This window comes from Labrus mixtus, chromosome 17, assembly GCF_963584025.1.
Source record: "Labrus mixtus chromosome 17, fLabMix1.1, whole genome shotgun sequence".
NCBI classification, from domain to species: domain Eukaryota; kingdom Metazoa; phylum Chordata; class Actinopteri; order Labriformes; family Labridae; genus Labrus; species Labrus mixtus.
In genome coordinates, this window is record NC_083628.1 from 14305509 (window position 1) to 14329883 (window position 24375).

General features: G+C 39.0%; 2 protein-coding genes across 4 annotated transcripts; both read right to left on the bottom strand.

The window, feature by feature from the left end:
- Positions 1-5501: 5501 nt before the first annotated feature.
- Positions 5502-7412, bottom strand: snrpd3l (small nuclear ribonucleoprotein D3 polypeptide, like). The gene is made up of 3 exons (XM_061061656.1): positions 7263-7412; positions 6413-6605; positions 5502-5721 (listed from the first exon to the last, which is right to left on the bottom strand). Exons 1-3 carry the CDS (start codon positions 7386-7388, stop codon positions 5657-5659), a joined length of 384 nt encoding a protein of 127 aa, XP_060917639.1. The 5' UTR covers positions 7389-7412; the 3' UTR covers positions 5502-5656.
- Positions 7413-10184: 2772 nt separating this feature from the next.
- On the bottom strand, positions 10185-19502 carry adora2ab (adenosine A2a receptor b). Of its 3 annotated transcripts, XM_061061583.1 has the most exons (6): positions 19002-19502; positions 15874-16033; positions 15480-15787; positions 14948-15079; positions 12853-12956; positions 10185-11436 (listed from the first exon to the last, which is right to left on the bottom strand). In XM_061061583.1, the coding sequence occupies exons 3-6, from the start codon at positions 15677-15679 to the stop codon at positions 10487-10489; spliced, it is 1386 nt and encodes a 461-aa protein (XP_060917566.1). In that variant the 5' UTR covers positions 15680-15787; positions 15874-16033; positions 19002-19502; the 3' UTR covers positions 10185-10486. The 3 variants fall into 3 exon arrangements, with proteins under 3 accessions (XP_060917566.1, XP_060917565.1, XP_060917564.1); XM_061061582.1 differs by having other exon boundaries at positions 15480-16033; positions 19007-19502; XM_061061581.1 differs by having other exon boundaries at positions 15480-16033.
- Between the last annotated feature and the right edge of the window lie 4873 nt (positions 19503-24375).

Sequence of the window (24375 nt, forward strand, 5' to 3'; positions counted from 1 at the left end):
AACTGGCATAAACCCTGTATATGTAGAACTGATGTTTAATCACCTTTGCCCACAGCTGGAGCTCAGTATTTGACAAGCCAGCATGAATGAAGTTGTGGGTGTAAGGAAACAGTGTGGGGATTAAGCACTCAGAGATGCTGTTCGCTCGCTCTGAAACATCAGTTAAACCGCTCTTTCCACATGAAACATCTGCGGATTCTGTTCCTTTTCCACACATACTGTTTGGTGCTAATTAATGCACCCATTAACATCTAGTATCACAAACTCCACTTCTTAGATGACAGATTTGATGCATCTGTGGAAGCGACGGTTCAGTCTGCTTTTTGATGTCAGTTATACAACATGTATAATTATTCTCCATAAAGCATTACAAAAACCTTTTTGCATAATTTCAAGAGGGCCATTTACATCTCCAAGTCCACTCATTCGATTATCTGCTCATTATATGAGAGGGAATGGAAAGGGCAGAGAAGGAGGGAGGGAAAGAGAGAAAGAAAATGGCAAGAGAGCGATCCTTGTTTGCTGTCATGGTTCTGACAGGATTTATGTGAGTGTGTGGGAGCTGAGTAAGTCTCACAGACACAGGAAAACAAAGGGAGGCAATGAGAAAAACAAGACAGTGGGAGCTCCAGCCATGTTCAGAATGATGATCATGTGTGGGAAGAGAGACACCCACTCCAGGTGGCCTCTCTACCTCCATTGTCAGCCTATAAATACTTTTGTTAACTGACTAAAAGGAAGAGATATCACAGTTTAGTCAGTCATATCGCACAAATCTATTTCATGATGGAAACTTCCTCTTCATCTTTACGGCATATTCTCCTTTGCCCCTCTCACATGGAGTCTTAGTTTGTTTTGTTTAAAGCAGACACTCATTTTGAGTTTAATGCTAAAGTCAAATGATGATTGTTTCACTCAGTTGAGGAAATAAAGCTCTTGAAATCCAGTCTGACTTTTAACACACAGTTGCACTGTGACTAAAGTAGCACAATGTGGCCAGATAAGTGGACTCATCCTCAGTGGAGTACAGAAATAAAGAGACATGACCCCGGATGACACTCACATTGCACCAGAGAAGACTTTTTATATCCAGAGAAGAGAGGCGGCTCACCACACTTGACCTACTTTGATCTCAGTTAAATGGGAAGGCAGAACTCAAGACCGGTTTCCATTCATAAGAAGAGGTATACTACAGTTTTGACAAAGGTGATGATATTGGAAAAAAAAAAAGACAACATCCCTTTTTTGCACATATAGGGCTAAACTTATTTGGGAATTCCGAGCAATACCATATTTATTTGAGTGATTGATTCAACGAGGAGATGGTTTTCTCAAAGCCTCCTTAAAAAATAACTTACAACGACTTTGACTTTAAACTCACAATTCTGACTTTTTTTAAAGTAAGAATTAAAAGAAAAGAAAAGTCAGAACCCAAACATTTTTTTCCAGTGGCCCTAATCCCCTTCCGTATAATACAGATACAACAATACTGATATCATGTTGATAGGCCAAAATTAATTATTAATAACATTATAGTAAGAATAGCCAAATGCATTAAAAATGTACTGCTAATCTCACTCTCTTCCTAGATGGATTCATAAAGAAGCCCTGAATATGAGACAAACAGGGGTTCACTGTTTCTGGGGTTTATCTCGGCAACCATTGTCTTGCTATTGCTATTCATTGCAGCATTACACATGGGACCGCTGAATGCCACATACTTGTTTTTCACTGTGATCAACTTTCTGTGTCCACAGCCACAAAGCTACAAACAAACAACGTTACCTGATAGATAACCATTACAGTCATTCATCTCCGAGTTGGTAAAGCTACTCTGGAAATAAACTGTAACTACTGTACATCACAAGTCTCGTTTACTACTCTGTGTAATCATGTCACCCACATCCTTCCTAAACTAAGCAGGAAATGACACAAGCTAATACTGTATAGCCAATTTTATAATTGGATTAAAACATTAGAACCAATATTTAGTATCCAGAGTAAGATGTACACTTCTCTAGAGGAACAAAATCCAACGATTTGATGGTCGAATAAAGCAAAGCCTTTGATGTCTCCTATACAAAGATACTGCTGCTGCTTGTCATGAATAACTAACCTGATGGCTAAGGCTCCAAACTTCTCTGATTCCTGATTTCTGATGAAGAACAAGCGGTTTGAGCCTGGTGGAACACCAACAGATGCTGCCCAGCTCCAGATGCCGTTGTGTGCCTCTTATCATAACAAGAGTCACATGACCTGACCTTCACTATCTGGGCAGGAGGGGAGGGGAGGCGGGGAGAGAAAAGGACTTATCAGAGCTTTGTGGGGGGTCCGAGCCATGTACAGCGTTAATAACAACACAGACGCCGCCCCATCAGACAGACATACAAGAACAACACGGGGCCATCTGGAGCTGAGGAGGATCCCCTGCTTCATTAAAAGATCAACAGAGTAACCCTGTCAGTGATCTGCGGAGCTGTGCAAGAGATAAGCTCCTGTAAATGGAGGGATGTGCATCCTTGGACAACTTGAGTATCATCACACAGTCACAGCTAAGAGTTACTGAGAAGCTGAAATGTTTCACCGGCAACACAGCACAAAGTATCTATTTTTTTTGTACATTCTTAATTTTTTTTTTTTTTTTTTTAAATTTAAATTGTACTGCGTTCACTTTTTGTCTGCAATCTTTGCTCTTTGCTGCTGTAACACTGTAACTTTCCCCATTGTGGGATAAATAAAGGATTATCTTATCTTATCTTAAGCATATTTGCAAAAGAAAAAAAATGGTATAAAGGCTAAAACTAGATATTATCTTTTCAATTCTTCTGGAGAATCATAGCATCAAGGAACTTGACTTTAAACCTAATGATATCAATGTAACAAGCATATAAAATGATTTTGGAAAAACAATTAAAAGAAGCTGGACATCTCAAATGTTGACCTTGATAATTAATTGATCAGGAAATGTGCTTTCTTTAAAATGACTGCCTGATAAAATCACCTCAGGTTGAGTTTTTTTTCTTGAATATCTTAACTGTACCGCCTGTATTTTGACAACAACAACAACTTGAGGATGTCCATGTTAGAAAAAAAAAATGGATATCTACAGAAAAGAGACAATCATCCACATCAGTCAGCTGGAGACCATTACTGTATGTGAAAACATGCTGGGCTATCAATATAGAGAGTCAAATACCAGTGTTCAACCAGACTGACCATCCCAGGTAGGTTACATCACTGTCTTTTTAAATTCACTTTAATACTCCTGTTGTGACTTCACGTCCATCTCATAACATAGTGGCCTCTTTAAGCAACTTAGGGTGAAACAACGAAAACAAAAGAGTCTCCACTACAATCATATTTACTTATTTCAACACAATCAAAAACAATTAGACCATTAAAGTCAAGATCAGATGGGGAAAATAACAGTTTACTCGACGTGCTAAAAACCTGCGCTACTGTCTTAATTAAATTAAAAACTGAGTATTGTAACACCGACAGTCAACTTTGGAAAGCTTATTTTGTCATGAAAGCACACATTTCACAGGGAAGCGAGTTTCAGCCGTCGTCTGAGGTCCCACCAAGCTAACACAAACAGCTCAGCTAGCGTTAGCCTCATCTGTCAAAGATACAGATGTTGTGCAGGAGTCGAGGATGCCAGTGCGACTGAGTAATGCCCGTGGTGATTACGCACGACATCAAAGCCATAAGACAACAAATGCAACATGTAAGAAAAGAAAAACCAGTCTCGCCTTACGTGTTAGTTAGGCCCTGTGAGGTTCCTTCTCCTTCTTCAGCTGCGATGAAAGTCTGAACATCGACAGCTAAGCTAGCGGACTGATAACCGATGTTATGATGGACCAATCCAGCGGAGCACAGCAGGTCCCGTGCCTTACATGGAGGAAGTGTTAGGGCGACCGGGCAGTGTGGAAACCTCACCAAATCTACCTAATGTGCTTTGAAAAAAAAAAACCTAATTCGTGGATGAGGACTGGGCTACCTTTTGTTATCTCTTTGCTTTCACTCACGACCTCAAAAATATAACACTGGGGGTGGATTTCGGCAACGCGCACGGTGGCTGGCTGGCGCCCCCCTGTGGTGTGTAGGAGAGTTGCACCATGGAATAAAAGCAGCTCTGTAGACCAGGGGTGGGCAACTGGCGGCCCGGGGGCCACATGCGGCCACCGTTAACCCTCAACGTGGCCCTCAGGTCAATTTTTACACATCAATTAATTGGAAACATGAAGAAAACATCCCGAAATCTGCCATGAAATCCAGAAATATGTGCAGAATAATATTTGATCACTGGTATACGAGTTCAATTTGAGACATAATTGACTGTAATCGTTTTTGTATCCTACAATTTGGCCCTCTGGCGGTGAGAATTAAATGAATGTGGCCCTTGCTGTGACCAAAGTTGCCCATCCCTGCTGTAGACTTAGTCACGCCAAGGGATTGTGCTCCGGGGCTGCAGTTGGATAGTACTGGCTGTTTTACAGTCTATGGAAGCAGAGTTTAATCCAAATTAGTAAAATAAATAATAGCTAGCTACTTTATACCTCTGCCTCCTGAGTCCTCACAGGTGACAGATATGGGCATGTAATCCTGTAATGCTACACAGTTTTTTTTTTTTTAATAACAATAACTCTTTCCAGTGTAGTTACTGTGTATTTTCCCATTATTGTATTTTTTTTAATTAACTGATGTAAATATGTTTGATTTGATTTTTAATAATTATATTCCCATCCCGTTTTCTGGAGCTGCTGTAATGCACAAATTTCCCCCATGGGGGTTCAATAAAGTTTATCTTTATCTTGTAATGGTTGGCAAATAAAGACCTCCTTTCAAAATTGTCATACTGCCAATAAAAAAAAAGTGCACTTTATTTTACTTCTGAATATGGCGACTTAATAGTTCTCTCTTGCGACGTATCTTGTTACACGAACTATACATTTTTGCAAAAATGGTAACTTGAGTGACGCAGGAAAATTTAGTAACTTCTAGATCAGGGATGGGCAACTTTGGGCACAGCAAGGGCCACATTCATTTAATTCTCACCGCCAGAGGGCCAAATTGTAGGGTACAAAAACAATAACAGTCAATTATGTCACAAATTAAACTCAACATAAACCAGTAATCAAATATTATGGACATATTTCTGGTTTTCATGATTTCATGGCAGATTTTGTTATCTTTTCTTAATTTTTTGATATATAAAAATTGACCTGAGGGCCACATTGAGGGTTGACGAGGGCCGCATGTGGCCCCCGGGCCTCCAGTTGCCCACCCCTGTTCTAGATAATTATCATAGGAGAAATTGAAGTATGCATCATAACACTAAGATACACATTATGAATAATCCAGCTGGCTCTATGATATTGAAATTTCACTAGATCTAAGAAGGCTTCATTAAGGTCAAGTTAATCCAAGCTTCAGAGGGCACCAAAAAAAAAAGTAGGTCAACAAAATAAGTTAGGAATGTTAACAAGAGGACAGGCGTCTTCAAATCGAATGTTTATTTTCATAAAAAAATGAAATTAAAGAAACATACTGGAAAGCATAACATTGCAAACAAAACCCAAGATATCCAATCCAAAAGACAAAAAAAAAACCCATAGGACTATACAAAACAATATTTTTGACAAAGCTTGAGGAGTTATCGCCTCTTCTGGAAGATGTTGCCTCTTCCCATTCCTCCACGACCCCGACCCCTTGCAGCCACTGAAAGGAGAAAAGAAACATTTTAGAAAACTATGACAATATAATGCTGAGACATTCAAAAAGACAATTTTGAGACAAGATGATTTTTTTTTTTAAGTTTGGTTACATCCTATAGTTAAGCAGAATTCATATTCAGTAAACTAGTCCCAGCAGAAAATGTAAATTTAATCCATGCCTTGGTGAGAGGGTCCTAACTCTCGTCACATGCCTCTCAGTTATTGTGTCCACACTACCCATAAAACATGTCAGGGAATGTCCCCTACAAGTTGGAACATAATACTAAGTTGTGACAAGAAACCTAGTCTATCAAGTGCAACAGTGGGGACTTCACTTACAAAAATAATTTCTCGTATTTGAACAGTCACACATATCACTCACTGTAAATCTCTATGGTAGAAAATATAAAAAGGCTGTTTGGCAGTGTGCTGTTCCTCCCCTCACTTGATACTGGTCAATTTACAGCAATTACATGCTTTAAAAATAACTAACGTAATACTGAACCTTATCTCTAACAGATTTGTTTCTGTCTGTAGACCGTATGGAAACGCAAGTCCTAAATTCCTACCGTTTCTTAAAATGCAAAAAACTACTCACAGGATTTAGAAGTACAGGAATGTTATGAGGTCAACAAAAAAAACTTGTGAAAGTTCAGAGATTTAAGTGAAAACAAAAAAACAAAGAAGCCAATCACCTTGTGCTTTGAGAATAGCTGCCTTGCCCCTTCCTGCACCAGATCCCTGGTTCTTATTCTTCATACTCTTTAACATAGGAGCATTCTTTAACATGTCAGGTAAGATCAGGAATCGGATTTTGCTGCCACGGATGTAGACCTGCTCCAACTGTGCCACCCGGCCATCACGATAAGTGACTGTTATGTTTGACATCTGTGGGGACAGGAAGAGTGATTTAAGTTACATGTAAATTGGTTAAAGTTGACCTGAAAACACAGAAACATCAGACGTCTATAATAGGTGGATCACATTCCTGGTTTTATGGCGCTTCAGCGTTGCTTACATTTCCTTCCATCTAAACAGGGTCTGAATTTTAATCCCAGATTCAAGGTAGTGCAATAACACACTGCATCAGATGGGAGAGTTTGCACACCATATATTGACTAGTTTCCAAGTAAGACTATGCAGTATGTCTCCTCCTCCCTGGTTAGTAATGGTCACATCTTCAAATCAATCAATCTTTATTTATATAGCACCTTTCAGACAAATTAAATTCCAGTTCAAAGTGCTTAGCAAGAGTGCAGAAAAGTTATTGACAAAAAGTAGTTTATAAAAATCATTGAGAGACTAATGCACACTAATAAGAATAAAAAAAATATGTTTAAAAATAAAATACGACACAAAAGCAACAATATTAAAATAAATACATAAGAGGAAAATATTTAAAATTGTCGTAGGATAAAAAAGACAATACAGTAATGTTAAGATTTGAATTGATATAAAACACTATTTAAAAGTCAGACTGAATAAATCAGTACTTTCTAGTGAGCAGATTAGACACATGAAGAGCTTTATCATCATAAAACTTACCTGGCAGTTCATGTTGTCCTCAGCCTCAATCAGCTTTCCCCTGTACACCTCTCCAGTGTTGGTTTCACAGGTCACAATGTGTCCCTCTGCTTCATGCAGGACCTTGATGGGCACGCCGATCGACATTTTAATTTCTCAAAAAAAGTCTTCCTGAAAAAAAAAAAACAGACAATAAAACATCAAGCAGCAGTAGTTACATTAAGCTGTTGTTGCCCAGTCTACCTTTATTATATCTAGCAATTAAATGTACACATTGCCTGGGTAAAGTTAAACCTTCTTTAAGATGTTTTAAATGACTTTACGTGGGTCAGTAAAATCTTTTAGTGTGTGTCCGTGAGAAAGCTGATAGCATGCTACATTAGCTCTGACCCTGTTTCCTTGTGAGTTTTAAGCATTGTGCATAAAAAAAGTTTTAATGGTTTAATCACAGAATTCCTTAACCAATACTGAGATGCAGTGTTTTCGAAAACATAATATAATTTAGTAAACATATTCCTCGATATTTTGAGGCAGACAGTAGAAGTCAACACGCTATGTGAGCTAACGTAGCTACAACACCTCCCAGTCTGAATGAATGATCACTTTTTAACACCACAGACAAACACCTCTGAAACGTGAACAGCGCAATAACGTAACATCGTCCAGTATGTCAAAACCTTTACCTTAACTTGGCCTTAAAATGGATTTCTTTGTTGTTTCTTCTTGGGAGACTCTGCAACGTGCGCTTGTCGCTATCGCGTACCCTTTTTGGAGCCTTTTTCCGCTTACCCACAATGCCACAGAGGGGTCACTGAAGTACTTCCGGTTACATACTGCAATGCATTGTGGGGCTGGTATTTTCTCAGCTCTTACTGAGTAACATTGGTTGTTTACAGAGGTTTTATATTTGGCCTACTTTTGTCAATTTTTTGAATAACACTACTGAAACGTTTGTCAGAGAAGTGACGCTCTTAAATATTAACATCAGATGAAAGCTGACTATCAGAAACCTGCATTGGTGTTATTATTTACAGTCTATAATTGTTATCCGTGTTGAAGTCATTTAAAAGTTCATGCAGTTTGGGCATACATATAAATACAAATAAACTGCCTACCGCACACATGCTATAGTCTTCATACAGACGCGTTCATCAGGGTTTCTACAATTCACTTAACAGACGCTTTTATCCAAAGCGACCTACATCAGAGAGTAAGTACAACACTAATCCAGTCATACACCGCCACCGAAGCAGCGGGAGCAATGCAGGGTTAAGTGTCTTGCCCAAGGACACATTGGACATGTTGCTCAGCTGGAGATCGAGCCCTCGACCCTCCGGTTGAGAGGCAACGACTCTACCAACTGTGCCACAGCCGCCCAGTTTCTATCCAATGGGCAGCAGTAGCTCATTCTGTAGGGACTTATTTTAGGAACTGGAGGGTAGCCGGTGTAAGCCCTGTTGCGGACCAAGTCTGGAAATTGGTCTGGTAGCTGGAGAGGTGCCAGTTAAGAATACCGACCTCCCAACCAGCTGTAGGCAGCCCCTTCACTCTGACATCTCTCCATTGGTGCATATCCATAGGATACTGCGTGTGTTTGTTATTCAGCCTCTGCGTGTGAAGCATATTCAACAACAGAGTGTAAAATTGAATTTCCTCTCGCGGGATAAATAAAACACATCCTCATGTTTAATGTCTTTTGCGGATCCATTTTCCTGCAAAAGCCTGAGAAAAGAACGAGACTCCTCAGCCAAACATCGCCGCTTTTAAGGAACGCTTGCTTGTTTTTCTAAGAGAGTGCACATGATAATTGCGAAACACTGTCATTCCTTTCACAGGTAATATATGACAGGATGACATCCTATAAAAGTTGCACGTGCTGTGGTTTTTTTTTCTTCACTCTGTCATCATCATGGACGTCTGCTGCTGCTTTGCATGTGATTACTAAACAAATGATGGCTTCTTTGTGGTAGATGTATTGCCTGCTTTGGCTTGTTTATTTGGAGGTTTATGTTATTGCATTTAAATGTGTCAGTTATGTGACAGTCACACAATTTCCATAACCCTTATCTCAGGCTTATCAACATAGCTAAAAAAAAACAAAGCATTAAAATGAAATGGCATTATTCAAACCACATAGTGTAATATACAACCTATATGATTAGTTTTTGAATAAACTTGATAAAGCTGCACACATACCCATGTATGTTTATTCCTGGGGACCTGACTCTGGGATTGCTTTGAGGCACGTAAATGTTGCTTAATGCAGGCCTTTCCCGCAATAGAAGGACTTATAATGAGGAAAGAGAAAAGCATAATGGCATAATAAAAGACATCATCATATGAACCTTCATTTGATTTCCATTGCATTAGGCTCATTGACTGGCGTCAGCAGCCGGGCTACTCTGTAAACACCTTGCTGAGTAGTCTGTGCTCATGTGAATGCACTTTAAGTGTGTATGGTGTGAGTGTACTTTTTTTTTCTCTGCTGTCCACTTGAGCAAGGCTGACTCTGAGAGTAGCCACACAACAAGCATATCGACCGATATTTATATGGAGCAAACAAGCTCTTTGTTTTGGATGGATGGATGGTAACTGACCTGCGTATACCATATGTCTTTGACGCATGTTTTTAGCTGTTGAACAAGCAAAACACATGTTGCCTGGCAGTTCTGAAAACGCTGATCAAAATAGCAACAACAAATTGTATTTGCACAAAAAAAACAATTCTAGGATTACGCTTGCCTTAAAACAAGCTTTTGCAACCCACATTTTCAGACAGGACAGTTTTTGGTACGTTCAGCCTATACTTGCTTCATATGGAGTAGCATGTAGGTGTGGATAGCTTTGTTGAACAAATCTTCAGTAATAGCTGGTGGTGACTGAAATTGATTGAGATTTTTAGCAGACAGTGATCTTGCCTATAGGGAAAACAGTGAACTAGGATATATTTAAGACTTTTTATTCTCCAGGGAGCCATAAAAATACAGAGGAGCATTAAATACGTTTACCTGATGCAACATTGTCAGAAGTTGTGGTTCAAGTGTTCATAGGTTTAAAGTGTCGCATTGCAAGACAGCACATCTTAAAAGCAAGGTATATGCAGTTACAAAAGCACTTTAACCAACATTCAGCCTTGAAGAAATCTTAAGCAGATTTGCTGTTGATTTGTTGATTCATCATTTTAAATGCAATGTGTGGTCACAGTCATGCAGTTATATAGTTTGTATGGTGAAAATGTAAATATTTCATGACACTTCTGTTAACTCTGGCGAGTATATGCACTCAGTCTGTTTGACAGCGAGAGCCTGAACATTCACAAAAGAAATGCAACTCCCTCTCTCTTTCACCTCCGACACATCGATTTTTCCACTCTCGCCTCCATCCTGAGTAGTATATCCCTTGATGCATTGCTGGCTTACTGAAAGACTGCTTCCCATTATTTTTTGTTCATTGGGTAAACAGCTGCTCGGTACAGCGTCTAACTTTGATGTCCAGGGGCAGGAGGCTACATGAGGAGATTTTGTTGGAGTCCCGTTAGGACTGGGATCAAGCACGTAGCTATTCACTACTGTGCCACACGTTGAACCCTCTTTACTGTTACCAGAGGAAGTCCGCACGATGCTGCTGCTCCTGACACTTCTGCCATCACCATTTCCAACCCTGAAACCATGTCCGTCCCCACGTCTGAGGATGTGCTGATGCAGGATCCGCCGGAAAGTCCGTCTGAATTCTCGAATTCGGTATGCATAAATTAATGGGTTCACTACAGAGTTAGCGTGAGAAAGAATGATGACAATATTCATCACCCATTGATGTGATCGCCCGCAGTTCTCACACAGGTTGTTAAAACAGTTGATGATATGCAGGGGAAGCCAACACAGAGCAAACAAACCCACAATGATGGCTAGCGATTTGGCTGCATGCACTTCTCTCTGCAGGGTGGAGCGAGACGTGCCAGATGATGAGGTTATTTCTCCAGGTGCAGGTGCATTTGCTACTTTCAGCCCCATGAGGTGGAGCTGGCGCCGCGCAGCTAAGAAGATATGGGCGTAGATGACCAGCATGACCACCAGGGGCCCCAACACACAGCCGAAGAAGTTGAAATAGATCATGTAGTCCATGGTTACCACTTCTTCAAACAGGCACACTGTCAGGCCTTCAGGGCAGCTGGAGTTATTTGCAGCGGCATTCCAACCTGGACAGCAGAGCCAGAGGAGATTTATTTCCAGATTTTAACTTTTTTTATAATGTCAACTACATTTTTCATTTTCATTTTACCTTTATTTATTCTCGAGAAATCATTGAGGGCAAGCCCTCATTTACAATGACGTCGAGAGTACAATTAAAACGAATAAGAGACAAAAAAGACAAAAAACAACGAAGACAAAATACATAGATTATAAGACCAGAAGAATAAGCAGTAAGCAGGTAACTACAGTTAATAACATTTACACTCATGAGTACAGTGAGCTGTGATCAAGTTTTTAAATTGACCCATGGTAACCACTGTATTGAGTTTTAATGTGTTTTGTATTGTGTTCCAGGTGTGTGCAGCACACATAGGTAAAGGATGTTTTCCCAAAGTTCGTTTTTACATCAGCCAGTCACTTGATTGAGTCTGATACTGATTATCAACACAGATTAACAAAGAAGTGATGTATGCTGGTAGATTACCCGCAAGTGATTTATAAATAAATAGCAGCCAATGCCGTTCACGTCTAACTGTTAGTGAAGGCCAACCAACTTTATCGTACAGGATGCAATGATGAGTGGAATATTTGTCACAAGTGATAAATCTGAGGGCGGAGTGATAAACTGATAAATGATTTTAGGGTGGAGGCAGAAGCATGTCTATAAATGACATCCCCGTAGTCCAGAACAGATAGGAAGATGGCTTCAATTATTCGCTTTCTACTCACTAAGGGGAAGTTCACTTTGTTTCTGTACAAGTGTCCAATTTTCTGTCGTAGTTTAGTGGTTAATGTATCGATGTGAAATTTAAATGAAAGGGATTGATCCAACCAGATGCCAAGATATTTATAATGAGGTACTCTTTCAATATTGTGACCTTCCAGAGTTGTTATATGCAAGTCATTGTCTGTGGTATTTATTATTGTAACATTTTTGTCATACAACTATGGCATATGGATTGTGTGCTCGTCACTTGCATGTTCTCAAGTATCTTTTGATTGTGATATATGGTCAGTGAAGTGATGTTTAGGCTTAAAGCTGGACATATCTGCCAATGCATGCACATAAGGGAACTAAATGGATCTGCTAATGCAAAAATGTTGACAAATGCATATTTTCTACTGTTTACACATTGACTAATGAAGTGCTGCATTATTGGTACAGCATACTCGCCCTATATCTGTTGTTGTTTGTAAAGTACATTACAATTTGAGGGAAGTGGAAGTCAATTTGTATTTGCCTTAAATATTAGAAATCAAATTCAGATTTCCTGCTTTTTTTTAAACAAATGTTTAACATATTGGCGGTATCAAAACTAGCCAGAAAAGATTGACATGTAAGTTGTCATAAATACGTTTTACAGGCTTGAGTTCCACACTTGGATGCATTTAAAACACATTTACCCAAGTCATTCTCCCACCTTTGTTCCATCCAAATATTGGTATCAGGCCGATGACTACTGAGAGGAACCAGCACAGCGCGATGATGCCCTTTGCCCTCTGCCCAGTCACCAGGCTGTTGTATCTGAAAGGGTGAGCAGAGGAAAGCAGGCACATCAGAGCTACATTTATTTCCACTTATCTCATAATGTTAGTATCCCTCTGTGGCAAAGTCAATATTTGGGGGATTAAAATGGAGACAGTGGTGGTGCTTTCAAGCATACATGCATTATTTATTTAAAGAACCAAAGGAAAATTACAACTGTTCTTCTGTATTTTAAATGTTGCATGGCCGGATTTTTCATACACAATGACCTCATAAAGTAACGTTCTGTATGCTCTTCCTGTATTTTCTTGCATGATTCTGCAATCATTAGTGTGAGAATGTATACTGTAAATATGCATCACAGATTATTTCCTTCCTGTATGGTAATTTACCAGCACATACACGTCTTACTCATCTGAGACTTCTTGTAAACTCATACATGTAAAAGATTTGTCAACCTGTTTGGTCACGAGAGAATGTCAGCACGTGGGTACGTAGAGAAATGACAAATATAACTACCAGATCATTGACTGTGGTAACAGTCAAACAAAGTGCTTAAAGACGTCACCTTTTTCGATACTTTGTTTAAATTTCACCACTCAGGCTGTCTTTTGGATTCAGATAAAACTTCCTGCGTTCATTTTATGTTAGGTTGTTGAATTTTTTTTAATGATAAATACTTCAGATTTACAAAGAAAACTAAAGTCACATGGATGCAGGCATCACAACAAGACCTGACGAAAATGTTAAAATGGTCCTTTCAACTTTTCAATTTACTCTTTTCAATATTTTTTACAATAAAATGCTTTAGGTACCTCCATGGAGTCTGTAACTTAATAATGTATCTGCACCTTTCTTCATCCAGACAGAAGCAAAGAAGTAAAAATAGAAAATCAGCATTGAATAACTACATATTCCTGGTAACATCACCCCACCTACAACCATTGTCTCATGCGTCTGAGCTCTTTTGTGGACAGAGTGGCCGACAGCATGGCCATATAAAGCACCCTTAAACTCTGATGAATTATTAGCTCTGGTCTTTAGAGCCAGGGTTGTAGTGGCACCCGGGTGAGCCACAAACATCCACACACACCGTTATGAAACTGCTAATGCAAATGTGTCACCTGCTCAGGCTTACTACATCAAAAGTATGCAACTGTGACTGAACACCGAGTGCATTTGGTAACACATGTGACCTGTGTGCGTCAATAGTGTGACAACAGACCTGTTGCAGAAAGCTGCAGTTACCGGTATGTGAGCTCTGAAATGAGCATGCCGTTTGAAAGATGTTGTATGTGATTCGGTGATGGTTTACATGGTTGAGAATGATCAAAGCCTTCAGTTGGTTTAACTCCTCCAGCAGCACACGAGCTGTAACCTAATAAAGTCTGTCGAGGCATACATCTCTGTCTACACACAACCGGCCTTGATAGCGTTAATTGAATAAGATCTCTCTGTAATTCAATGTGTTCGCTGTGCCACTCTGCATGCGCTTTGGAAGCTTATGTTTAATGGTTTACACACACACACACGCACGCACGCACGCACACACACACACACACACGCACAAACACACACACACAACCACACACACGCACACACACACACGCACGCACACACACACAACCACGCACACGCACACGCACGCACGCACGCACGCACGCACGCACACACACACTCTCACACACACACACACACACACACACACACACTCCTCTGGCCTGAGTGCCACGCGAGAAGAGAAAAGCAGGATAAAAAAACATTTAAAATCTATTGTTATCTTTTTCTATTGGCCCTTTTTAGTTTTTTAATATATTTAATTTTTTACTTTACTCTGTGGTCCCCCAACAAGCTCGAGTCCTCTTGTATTGTATTGTTGTCATATTTTAACATGTAAAAAAACCGATAAATATAAAACATAAAGAAAAAAAAATAGAATAGTGAGGCATCAATGTCTTTTGGGCAGTGAAAAGTGTATTTGGTTAAAGAGAGTTTGCTGAAATTTCTGTGTTCGGTCCCCCCCCCCTTACCTGAGTGGGTTCTTGATAGCGATGTAGCGGTCCACGGCGATAGCCAGCAGGCTGAAGATGGAGCCCTGGGTGAGGATGAGGACGAAGCAAGCGATGAACAAGCAGCCGAAGAAGTTGGCACAAAAGCCGGAGCTGTTTTTTTAATGGAAAGAAAAACAGTACAGGTTATACAAATATCTATATATATATACAAATTGCCTTTTTTTACAGTCTTGCAAAAATAGAGAGTAATATTCCTTTAATTATAAAGTGGTTTCTGACAGTTTTGAAGCTATGCCCCTCCTTGGGCATTGCACTGTTGTTGTTATTATTGCCACAAGCATATTATCTGGAAAAAATTTTTTTAGCAACTATTATGATAATGGATTGGTGGATAGTCAGGAGTACTTTCCAATATCCAATACCGCTATTGAGGCAGTATTAGAGGCCACTATTGATACTGGATCAGAACAACAGTCATTGGAATTTGATTTACAACACATTGATGTTGTGAATTTTAAACAGTAAAAAATATATTAAAAAGTTATGATACCTAATTGCAATAGCGAAGGGAATTGCCAGTAGCCCCACAGCGATATCAGCCACTGCCAGAGACACCACAAAGAAGTTGGTGATGCTCTGCAGGTTGGAGTTGAGGAAGACGGCCCAGCAGACCAGGATGTTCCCGGCCACGGCCAGCAGAGCGATCACCAGCTCCAGGACAATGTAAACCAGCTGGTCATCCTTCAGCATGGTTAGTTTTTTCTCTTTTTTGCTTTCGTTGCGCTTTCATCCCACAGACTCGTCCGCTTGTCTCGTGATTTTTGATGAAATGCCTGCTTGCCAAACCATACAGTACAACTAGAAGAGTGATTGTGTCATGGGAGGACAAGGAAGGAAGTTCCCACCACAAACATTGTGGTTGCGATGCCTGACTTCACTTGTACCTTTTTGTTTCAGACACACTATACCAGTCTGTAAGCCTTCCTCTTTGTCTTTGCAACTTCTTTGTCTCCTTCGTGTTTAATTTAGCTGAACTTGGTCGCAGACAGGAGCAGAATATTGAGGAGAAAGTGTCTGGGAGGCTGCCAACATAGGAGTATTGGTCTGTGGAAAGAGAGAGGAAGAAGAGAGAGAGAGGACAATGTCAGTGGTAGAAACTGATTACAGAAAAGCACACAAGATACACACATGGGATTAAAAAGCCATCCATCTCTACAAGACAGGGGAGAGTTTGTTTTACACACAGGGGCAGAGAAAGAGGTCCAACAATGAACCTTTTCATTTCAGGAAAAGTTTCCCAAAACCATCCATACACTCATTATTCCCGGCACTGACATACATCCCCTGCAAAATCACAAATAATCAAAATATACCCCTCTACATTTCAAAGGCAATATACCAACACTGATTCACCTTGCTAAGCTAGCAGTGCTGCATTTTTCAGGGTATTTAGCTAAATTCCCCAACATTGTAGGCTAAGCAGATTAACAGTGGCACAACCTTTACCTTCACAAAGGGTCTGAATGAAATGTAGGCCACGTTATTCAGGTGGCTGCGACAGCTCAGAGAGTTTCCAGATCATGTCTGAAGATAAGAAACCATGCTTAGGGGATAGTGTAGACTAGCTACACATTAATAATGATATCATCTTCAGTAGATAATATATGTAAGTAAAGTTTGTGTAGGAGCCTACAAATTTTGAGAAATGCGCCTGTTAGCAAAAGGCTACCAGCTAATTCTGTTACAATTTAATGTGCTTCATAGTTTAACATTCTTATTAGTAGGCTACAGTATCAACCAAGACTTGTACAAGCTATCACTCTTAATAACCAGACATAGATTGGAGGTTGGTAGCCTACTTCTCTTTTCTGTGGGTTGATATGAAGCTAGAGGTGAGCGGTATTTAGCTTAGCTTAGCTTAGATGAGCGTAAAGGCAAAAAACGTAGTGAAACACATAGCCCAGCTCTGTCCTTATCACAAAGCTATGAATCTACTAACACAATAAAAAGCTCATGTTGTAACACTTCATGTATATTTTTTGAAACAACAACAAAATAAGTTTTTTGTTTTATAGCCACTGCCATGCTCTATTATCTACGACTGTTTTTGATGCACATACAAATGTGTCATAAAAATATCAACTAGAACATTGAAAATGTTAAACATTCTGTGGCACTGCTTTAAGGGATCCTGATTTTTGTTTACATTTTTTTTTTAAGTTAAGTTTTTAAGTTACTTAAAGTTGATAGCATTAGCAAAATGTTAAACTCCTTTGTATTCTCTATTTGTATATTGACTATAAGCAGGCGGTACAACCAGATTAGTGTTAACATTTAATCCTGTTTGTTTGAACTCAAATCATACAGTAGAAAACCTGCTTTACTCTTTAATGGATCAGGAACAGGAAGCAGAAACATGTTGAAGGCAAAGGTTTTTGACTACGGAGTGAGTGAAGAAAAAAAGGTTTTACAAATAAGCCTGTGACCTAATTCCTGCCAAGTCAATGCAGTGAGTAAGATTTGACAAGATAAGATTGAATGAACGGCAAACAAATGATTCTATGACAACACAGGGGAAACTCTGTCACTACAGGGGCAGTTCTGGGACAATTCAGAGCTATTTTGTGCCCCTTACATCAGAATTAAGGGAATTTAAATAATCTTTATGCAATCATAATGTAACTCAGATTCATCTGAAGAAGTCCCAGTGTGAATTTACCACAAAATGACCAGTTAGTTCACTTATCATCCTCTGCAGGTTATTGCTGAAAACCCCGAGTTTGCTCATTGAGTCATTAGCTATGACTCACAATGATGCTCATTTGGTTATATCTAGTGGGTGTCAAATGTTCACCCCTGTCAGCCATGAAAAGGGGACATTTACATGATGTGAGCTGGTTTACTAAAATGTAATACTAAATAAACAAAGTTAACCCTTAAATAAGATAAATTCCATTATCTGGGGTTTCAACCTTCGTATAAAAAATGAAACAAACCACAAACATAATGGGCATAGTAGATCACATGTCCCTCCACAGATATGATTGAAATGTGTTGCAATTTGTTTAAATGAAGACTTTTATTCCCCACTGAGGTTTTTCTGTCCACAGAGATTGCTTTACACTTGCTTTACTTCCACTGTATTAGAAGACAGCTTGTAAAAAGAGAGAAATCGGCATACACACTGCACATTTTGGAAACTGAAGCATTAAAAATCGTCCAGCTCTTGGGTTTAAACCCTAAAGAGGCCGCAAAGGTACACAAAACAATGGACTAGCTTTCCCCCTTAGTTTCTAGGATCAAGCATAGGCCAGTACATGGTGAGCCTTTTTGTTTAACCTTCTTCCAGTTGGCTGCTTTGGCAGAAGGCTTCTTCCCATAATTATGACCAGGGCTGAATGTGCAGAGAGTAGCCTTGTAGGAAGTGATAAGAAAAAGCACATCCTGCTTGAGGGCATCTGTCTCTGCCCTGTCAATCAATGTCCCAGCTCAGCTCCACTAAAGTGAAAGGAAAACAGAGAGAAAATCTGCTGTATTACGTTTGGCCAAAACACTGTGTGGATAACTATGGGTATTCCTGATTCATTATTTTGGAGCTGTGGTACAGATTGGATAATGCAGACATAAACATGATGTGAGCCAATATTGCACTGCAGTGGATGGAATAGATGTTAAGCAATGGAAAAAAAGGTTTCAGCATTTACCTAATGTAGTTGCTTAAATGTATCATCCTAACAAAACTACAGTATAGATAAAAGCTAACTAAACATGCCTAATAGGAACAGTGAGCTCATTCCTAATGCTTTATTTTGTACCTTTTTTTTTAAAACTGATTTCAGTAAAACATCCAATTCATCAAGCCACTAACTATAAAACAGTGCTGGATAATATCCTAGCACACAAAAGCTTCAATATTTAAATAATAACCAATATATATATATATATATATATATATATATTTGAATGTAACAACAAATCCTTATTTTATATATTTTAAGGCCATGGGCACTTTTAGCATCGTGAAAATAGTGAGTTGAAAGAACAAGCAAAAAAACAACAACACTTTTCTTACCTTACTTTTAGTGTAGGTGATTTTGGATGATCACTCGGCTGCCAGAACATATGCCACGCATTAAGAATCAAAAGGACCCCCATAAAGTGAACAACTAAACCGACTTATAGTGCAAATAAATAACACAGGCGTAGAAAAGAAAGTTGTAAATCCTCCGAGGTTTGATGATGCGAGCAGAGACTGCAACAGGAAAAAGCGTGGTCAGAGAAGCGCCCCACCTCCCCTAATCTCTCACTCGTGTGCGTGTGTGTTTGGGTGTGAGTAAACGAGATGGAAATAGAGAGAGAGAGAGAGAGAGAGAGAGAGAGAGAGAGAGAGAGAGAGAGTTTTGATGGGTCTTGTCGTAAGCAGATACGTAGAGATGGAAACAAACAATAACAAAGCGGAGAGGCCCCCAAAAAAGTAATAAAATAACGCCAACTGTAGAATTGTTTTTTGGATTAAAGTTGTATACAATCGGCGAACTGCAGAGAAATATCAGCCACATCAACGCGAGGACACCTCTGCTGAACCCACGTGCTATCCATGTGTGGCTGGTTGAAAATTACGCCGTGCGTAAAAGTGTGCATGATGCAAATAGAGGAAACCGTAAACTGTTGGTTGGCTTAAAGACAAAGCACTGATATTTGCATGTTTGTATCCATGGAGCCACACTAAACAATATGCTTTTGTTATGTAAAATACACACTATGTGGTGCCATGGTTTATACCACAGTGACATCTAAGGCGAGCATTTCATTATGCTTTTATTAAAAAATACATTGTTTTTTTATCTCTGTACGCTGTTTGCCTAATAAGCTAAATGTATTTTGCAGAAGTTTGAGTAGTGCCTTGTCAATAAATGCTAAATAAAAACTAGAGAAGTATGAACACTCATGTGGAACTGAGGTTTGTGGAACTCAGGCTTCCAGAGTGATGATTCAGTTCATGTCAGCATTTGTCAGACAGACAATGCTGACATGATTAATTGGTCCTAAATTGGATTTTTTACAACTTTTTGGAAAAAAAAGTTAATCATAGTTATTTAAATCCTCTGCTAAAGGGAAGATAGATTTGGCGTTAACATCTAAAGGTTTATGATTGACACAGGAAGATCGTTACACAACAAGTCAAATACAACAGTTGAGGTTCAAATAGGAATGTGACAGGAAGTTGTTTTTTTGAACATTGTCAAACAATGAAAATGTCGAACAACTGGGCTGACTTTCAATGTAGCTTTTCCTTTGAATATTTATAGGCAAGTTTACATATAAAGATCAACTTTTTTTTAAAACTTAATTTCAAGTTTTTATTGTATTCATCATTTAATGTTGTATTTCAACAAGCCTGAAGCCTTGTATGTCATCATTAGCTAATATGAGTTTTGATAAAGGTGTGATTGATGTCAACATCAGGAATATTAAAATGAACATGTTAACAAATCGAATGTATTTCTGCTTGTGAATAAACTTTGTCACTGTATTTGCTGTGATGTATAAAAGACATAAAAGATGACAAATGTTCCAGGTTTCAACTGAAAATCTGGCATTCTGTGAGCTGGCTTTCCAATTAAAACAGAAAATCAGGGGTACTGATGGCCTGATGTTGAGCATGGCACCCCATGAACAGAGGCAGTTGTCCTCGAAGCAGCCGGGTTCAAATCCGGCTTGTAGCTCCTTTCCCGTAGTTCATTCCCCACTCACTCTCTCTCCCTGATTTCCGACTCTTTCCACTGTCCTGTCTCTAAAAAAAAAAAATCAATCAATCTTAAAAAAAGAAAGGAAATCAAACACTCTATATTATGTAGATACAAGGAGATTTTATTTAACATTTCTTGTGTACAAACATAGGCTGCAAATGCCTTCCAAACATGTTTGCCTTCAGTACTCAGTTTGCCTTCGTACAGGTCTACAGGCAGAACATTGAATATTGAACGGGAAGAGTCCGAAAAATTGAGGGAGGTACAAAGAGAAAGTGGTCATCAAGTCTCCTCCTCAGCTTTACGTTAGATGTAAAACAAAACTAGCACATTTCCAAAGGTTAAAGGAATCTTTTCAAAGTCAGCTTGATATCATCGAATCAGCAGCACTGGGTCCTTATAATTGGAAATGGGATGAGAATTACCAGTTTCCTGTACATAATGGATGAGACTTGCAACTGTCATATAGAGCAATATGTTCCATATCTTTCCACCAAGAAATTAAACCTTTTGCTATATTTACTTTCCATGTACAGAACTAAAGGGACTGAGGTTCTGTGTGTAAAGTGTGTTATGGAGGGTACATGCAGATACACTGACAATCAACAGACCAAAACAATGCCGATTTTTAGAGCAAATATAAGACTCTTTTGTCCTCTACCACAGACTGACAGCTCGGCTTTTTCCAAGAGACTACAGGCGCACCGGCTCAATCCTTTAACGCCACATTAAATAAATAAAACAGGAACCAAATAATGTACTCTCTACTATAATACATATTATACAACTCCACGGAAAAGAAAGAGACGGATGAGTTGTTTCAACTCTGAAAAAATGGACAAGATCCTGCACCTTCTATTGATAGCTGAACAATCACAGTGGCCAGTCTGTTATGTGACTACAGAGATGAAGTAGTAGTAGTAGTAGTAGTAGGGGGTTGAACGGTGATGCAGTTGTACACATCAGGTGTGTGGAAATCGAGACAAACAGTTGTAACTTCAACAGGATAAACAAACGGTGAGAAAGAGAAATCTTCCCAAAGAAAGCCCAACCATTAAAAAGACACATTTTCTAACATTTATTTAGCTTTAGATGACATTATATTGTTAATAAATAGACTGCTTAGACCTTCCAATACCAAACAGGGAAAATAAATAAGGTTAAAAGGCATTTAAAGAGCTGAAATTTTACGAGCTAAATTGAGGACGTGAGAAAGAAACCGTGTCCTTTGCCCTAATTAAGACTGACTTTGAGACGGTCAGGTGAAGGTGGCAAGGAAAGTACAGTATGAGCTAAGACCATGCTTGAATTTCAGGTCCTGTCTTAGACTTACAGAGATGAAGAGTTCGTGGCTGTCCTCAGCAAAGGCAACGGGAGGCCGAGCAAGGTTAAGAGTACCACAGTCGCAAAACAAAAAAAAAGAGTGTCAATAGGCACGATAGGGTAGAGAAGTGTAGGCAATCAGGATTTGTAAATGTGACAGATGAGTACATGGATTTTTTTCTGTGTGCATGCTACCATAGGCCAAAGTGAGTAGAAGTACACAGTGGTAGGAAAAAAAAAAAAAAAACGATGCATAACTGTGCAGGGACTGCAGGCATGAATCCTTTCAGAATAAAAGCTTGGATTTGTAATTTATGGGGCTGACACAATAAAGGTGTTTTTTTTTCTGTTATTGTGTAAAAGAGAGTGATAGTGTCTTGACATTTCATCTGTATCCAAACAGAAGTCTCCTCTTGATTTTTAAGTGTAATGCCATTTTTTTTTGTTGTTGTAAGAACTTGACTTTTGATAGGAGTTACGATGACTGTTATTGAGTTATATGCCCCTTTAAGATATTTTAAACAAGGACGGAACCAAACACAGACCCTTATTAGATCCACTAGACTAGTCATTGGTAATACTTAATGCCGAAGATACATGTCGGAAGACAACCATTGTAATCAAATTATCTAAGTGGACATGCTCCCACTTTTTAAATCTATCCAAAAACAATAGTCAGATGCTCCTTCAAACACTCGAAACAGGGTTTTCTAGCTGTAGTTCTCCCGTTCTTCTGCCTTATCTAAACCACTTCAGCAACCAAACTCCTGCTTCTTGGTAATGTATTCAAATGTAAAACATGTTTTAATGTGCAATAGGCAACTACTTCTGTTTTTAAGAATGACTCAGTAAACTGCAAACGTATCCAGTAAATTGGTTAAAAAAGAATGGTCATGCCTTAATTGTGTAAACCAGAAACTCTGAAGTTACAAACATCATAAAGCCTATGATGAAAACATCTGTGAATAAAGACAGCAATAAAAAAGCAATTATGAAAAAAAAAAAATCTAAATAAAACATGCCTGCATGTTCAATCAGGGACACAGAAATTAAAAAAGAGAAACGTGTCATTTAGGAAACAACAAAATATTTTAAGAGCTTTCCTTTAAATTTGCCATTGAGTTAGACACCTTCAGGTTCGTCAGGATGTAGAACAGTTAAAGAGACATTAATTTGACTTTTATATGCATGAGATTAGAAAAAGAAAAAGTAAGTAGAAGATCAAACAAAATCCTATTCCTTCATTAAATCCAACAGATATGCTCTTGTACATTACCGCCGAGTGCTCAGGTCACTTGAATTGTGATACAGTAGTTCTAACAATGCATGAGTGCGATTCTGCAGCCACAGATTAAATGGTATAAAAAAAGAGACTATGTCATATGTGTGTTTTTGTGTGTGTGTGTATGTGTGTGTGTGTGTGCTGTATTATGACATTGCATAATGTCTACACTAGACAGGCGGTGGTCTCTGGATGTGAGACGCTCTGCTCACCAACAACCCAGCAGTTAAAGAGCTTGTGCCTTTTTTTCCCCCCGCAGCAGCATAGAGTCTGTAACTACAACGTGTGTTCTTGATTATATCTAAATGAATTATTGATAGGCTGGACAGTACAGCTGAGTAGTTTCCGTAAGAACAAGGCTAAATCCTGCTTATTTACTGCAAGACTTGAAGTCAAGGCTAAGACCTACCACTTTCTTAATCAAACACATAGAAAAACAAAACAGATTTGTGCCCACAAAGGCCCCGGAAATAAATTATAACAATAGCATTAATGATTATACTGTTAACTTAAAGACAAAAAATACAACTTTAAGTTTATGTACATACTGTATATGTCAATACAGCAGCTTCCTTTGCTCCGAGAAACAAATAGCATATTAATTTTGGCAAGATGTCCTATGTTACAATAAGCAGGACATTTTGTCAGCACGGATATGACCACAGACAACTCCTATGTTAGAAAATATATTGCTTCCTGGATATTTAAGCTGGAGACTAACTTCAGACACAAACGACACGAACAGAGGAATTTTGCTTTCATGGTCAGGTTCCTTCCTTTTTTTTTCCCGTACAGTCCTTCCTTTACGCTTTAGGGGTTTGTCTCTGACACTCACTGGGGTTTGTTTACGTTGTAAACACTTAGATGAACACGTGTTGGCTCTCCACAAAAAGAAAAAGAAAAAAAAAGCCACTGTTGTTGCAGCTCTAGATGTTCTTCTTTAGCTAACATCACAAAGTCTCCTCTTTGTCTCTTTCAGGATCGTTGCGCTGAGATGATGTGTTTGAATTGTCCGCATCAGGACGTGACGTTTGAGATGGATAAACATATCTGACGATTTTCCCAAACAAACAAAGATGGGGAACAATCCC

What these genes read in the sequence shown, in the direction of transcription:
- snrpd3l (XM_061061656.1), bottom strand. Translation starts at nt 7,388, where the DNA reads ATGTCGATCGGCGTGCCCATCAAGGTCCTGCATGAAGCAGAGGGACAC. An exon ending in AGGACAACATGAACTGCCAG is followed by an intron (nt 6,606 to 7,262) that starts GTAAGTTTTATG and finishes CTGTCCCCACAG; the next exon opens with ATGTCAAACATAACAGTCAC. An exon ending in AGCTATTCTCAAAGCACAAG is followed by an intron (nt 5,722 to 6,412) that starts GTGATTGGCTTC and finishes TTCTCCTTTCAG; the next exon opens with TGGCTGCAAGGGGTCGGGGT.
- adora2ab (XM_061061582.1), bottom strand. Translation starts at nt 15,679, where the DNA reads ATGCTGAAGGATGACCAGCTGGTTTACATTGTCCTGGAGCTGGTGATC. An exon ending in CCCTTCGCTATTGCAATTAG is followed by an intron (nt 15,080 to 15,479) that starts GTATCATAACTT and finishes TTAAAAAAACAG; the next exon opens with CTCCGGCTTTTGTGCCAACT. An exon ending in GCTATCAAGAACCCACTCAG is followed by an intron (nt 12,957 to 14,947) that starts GTAAGGGGGGGG and finishes TCACCCTTTCAG; the next exon opens with ATACAACAGCCTGGTGACTG.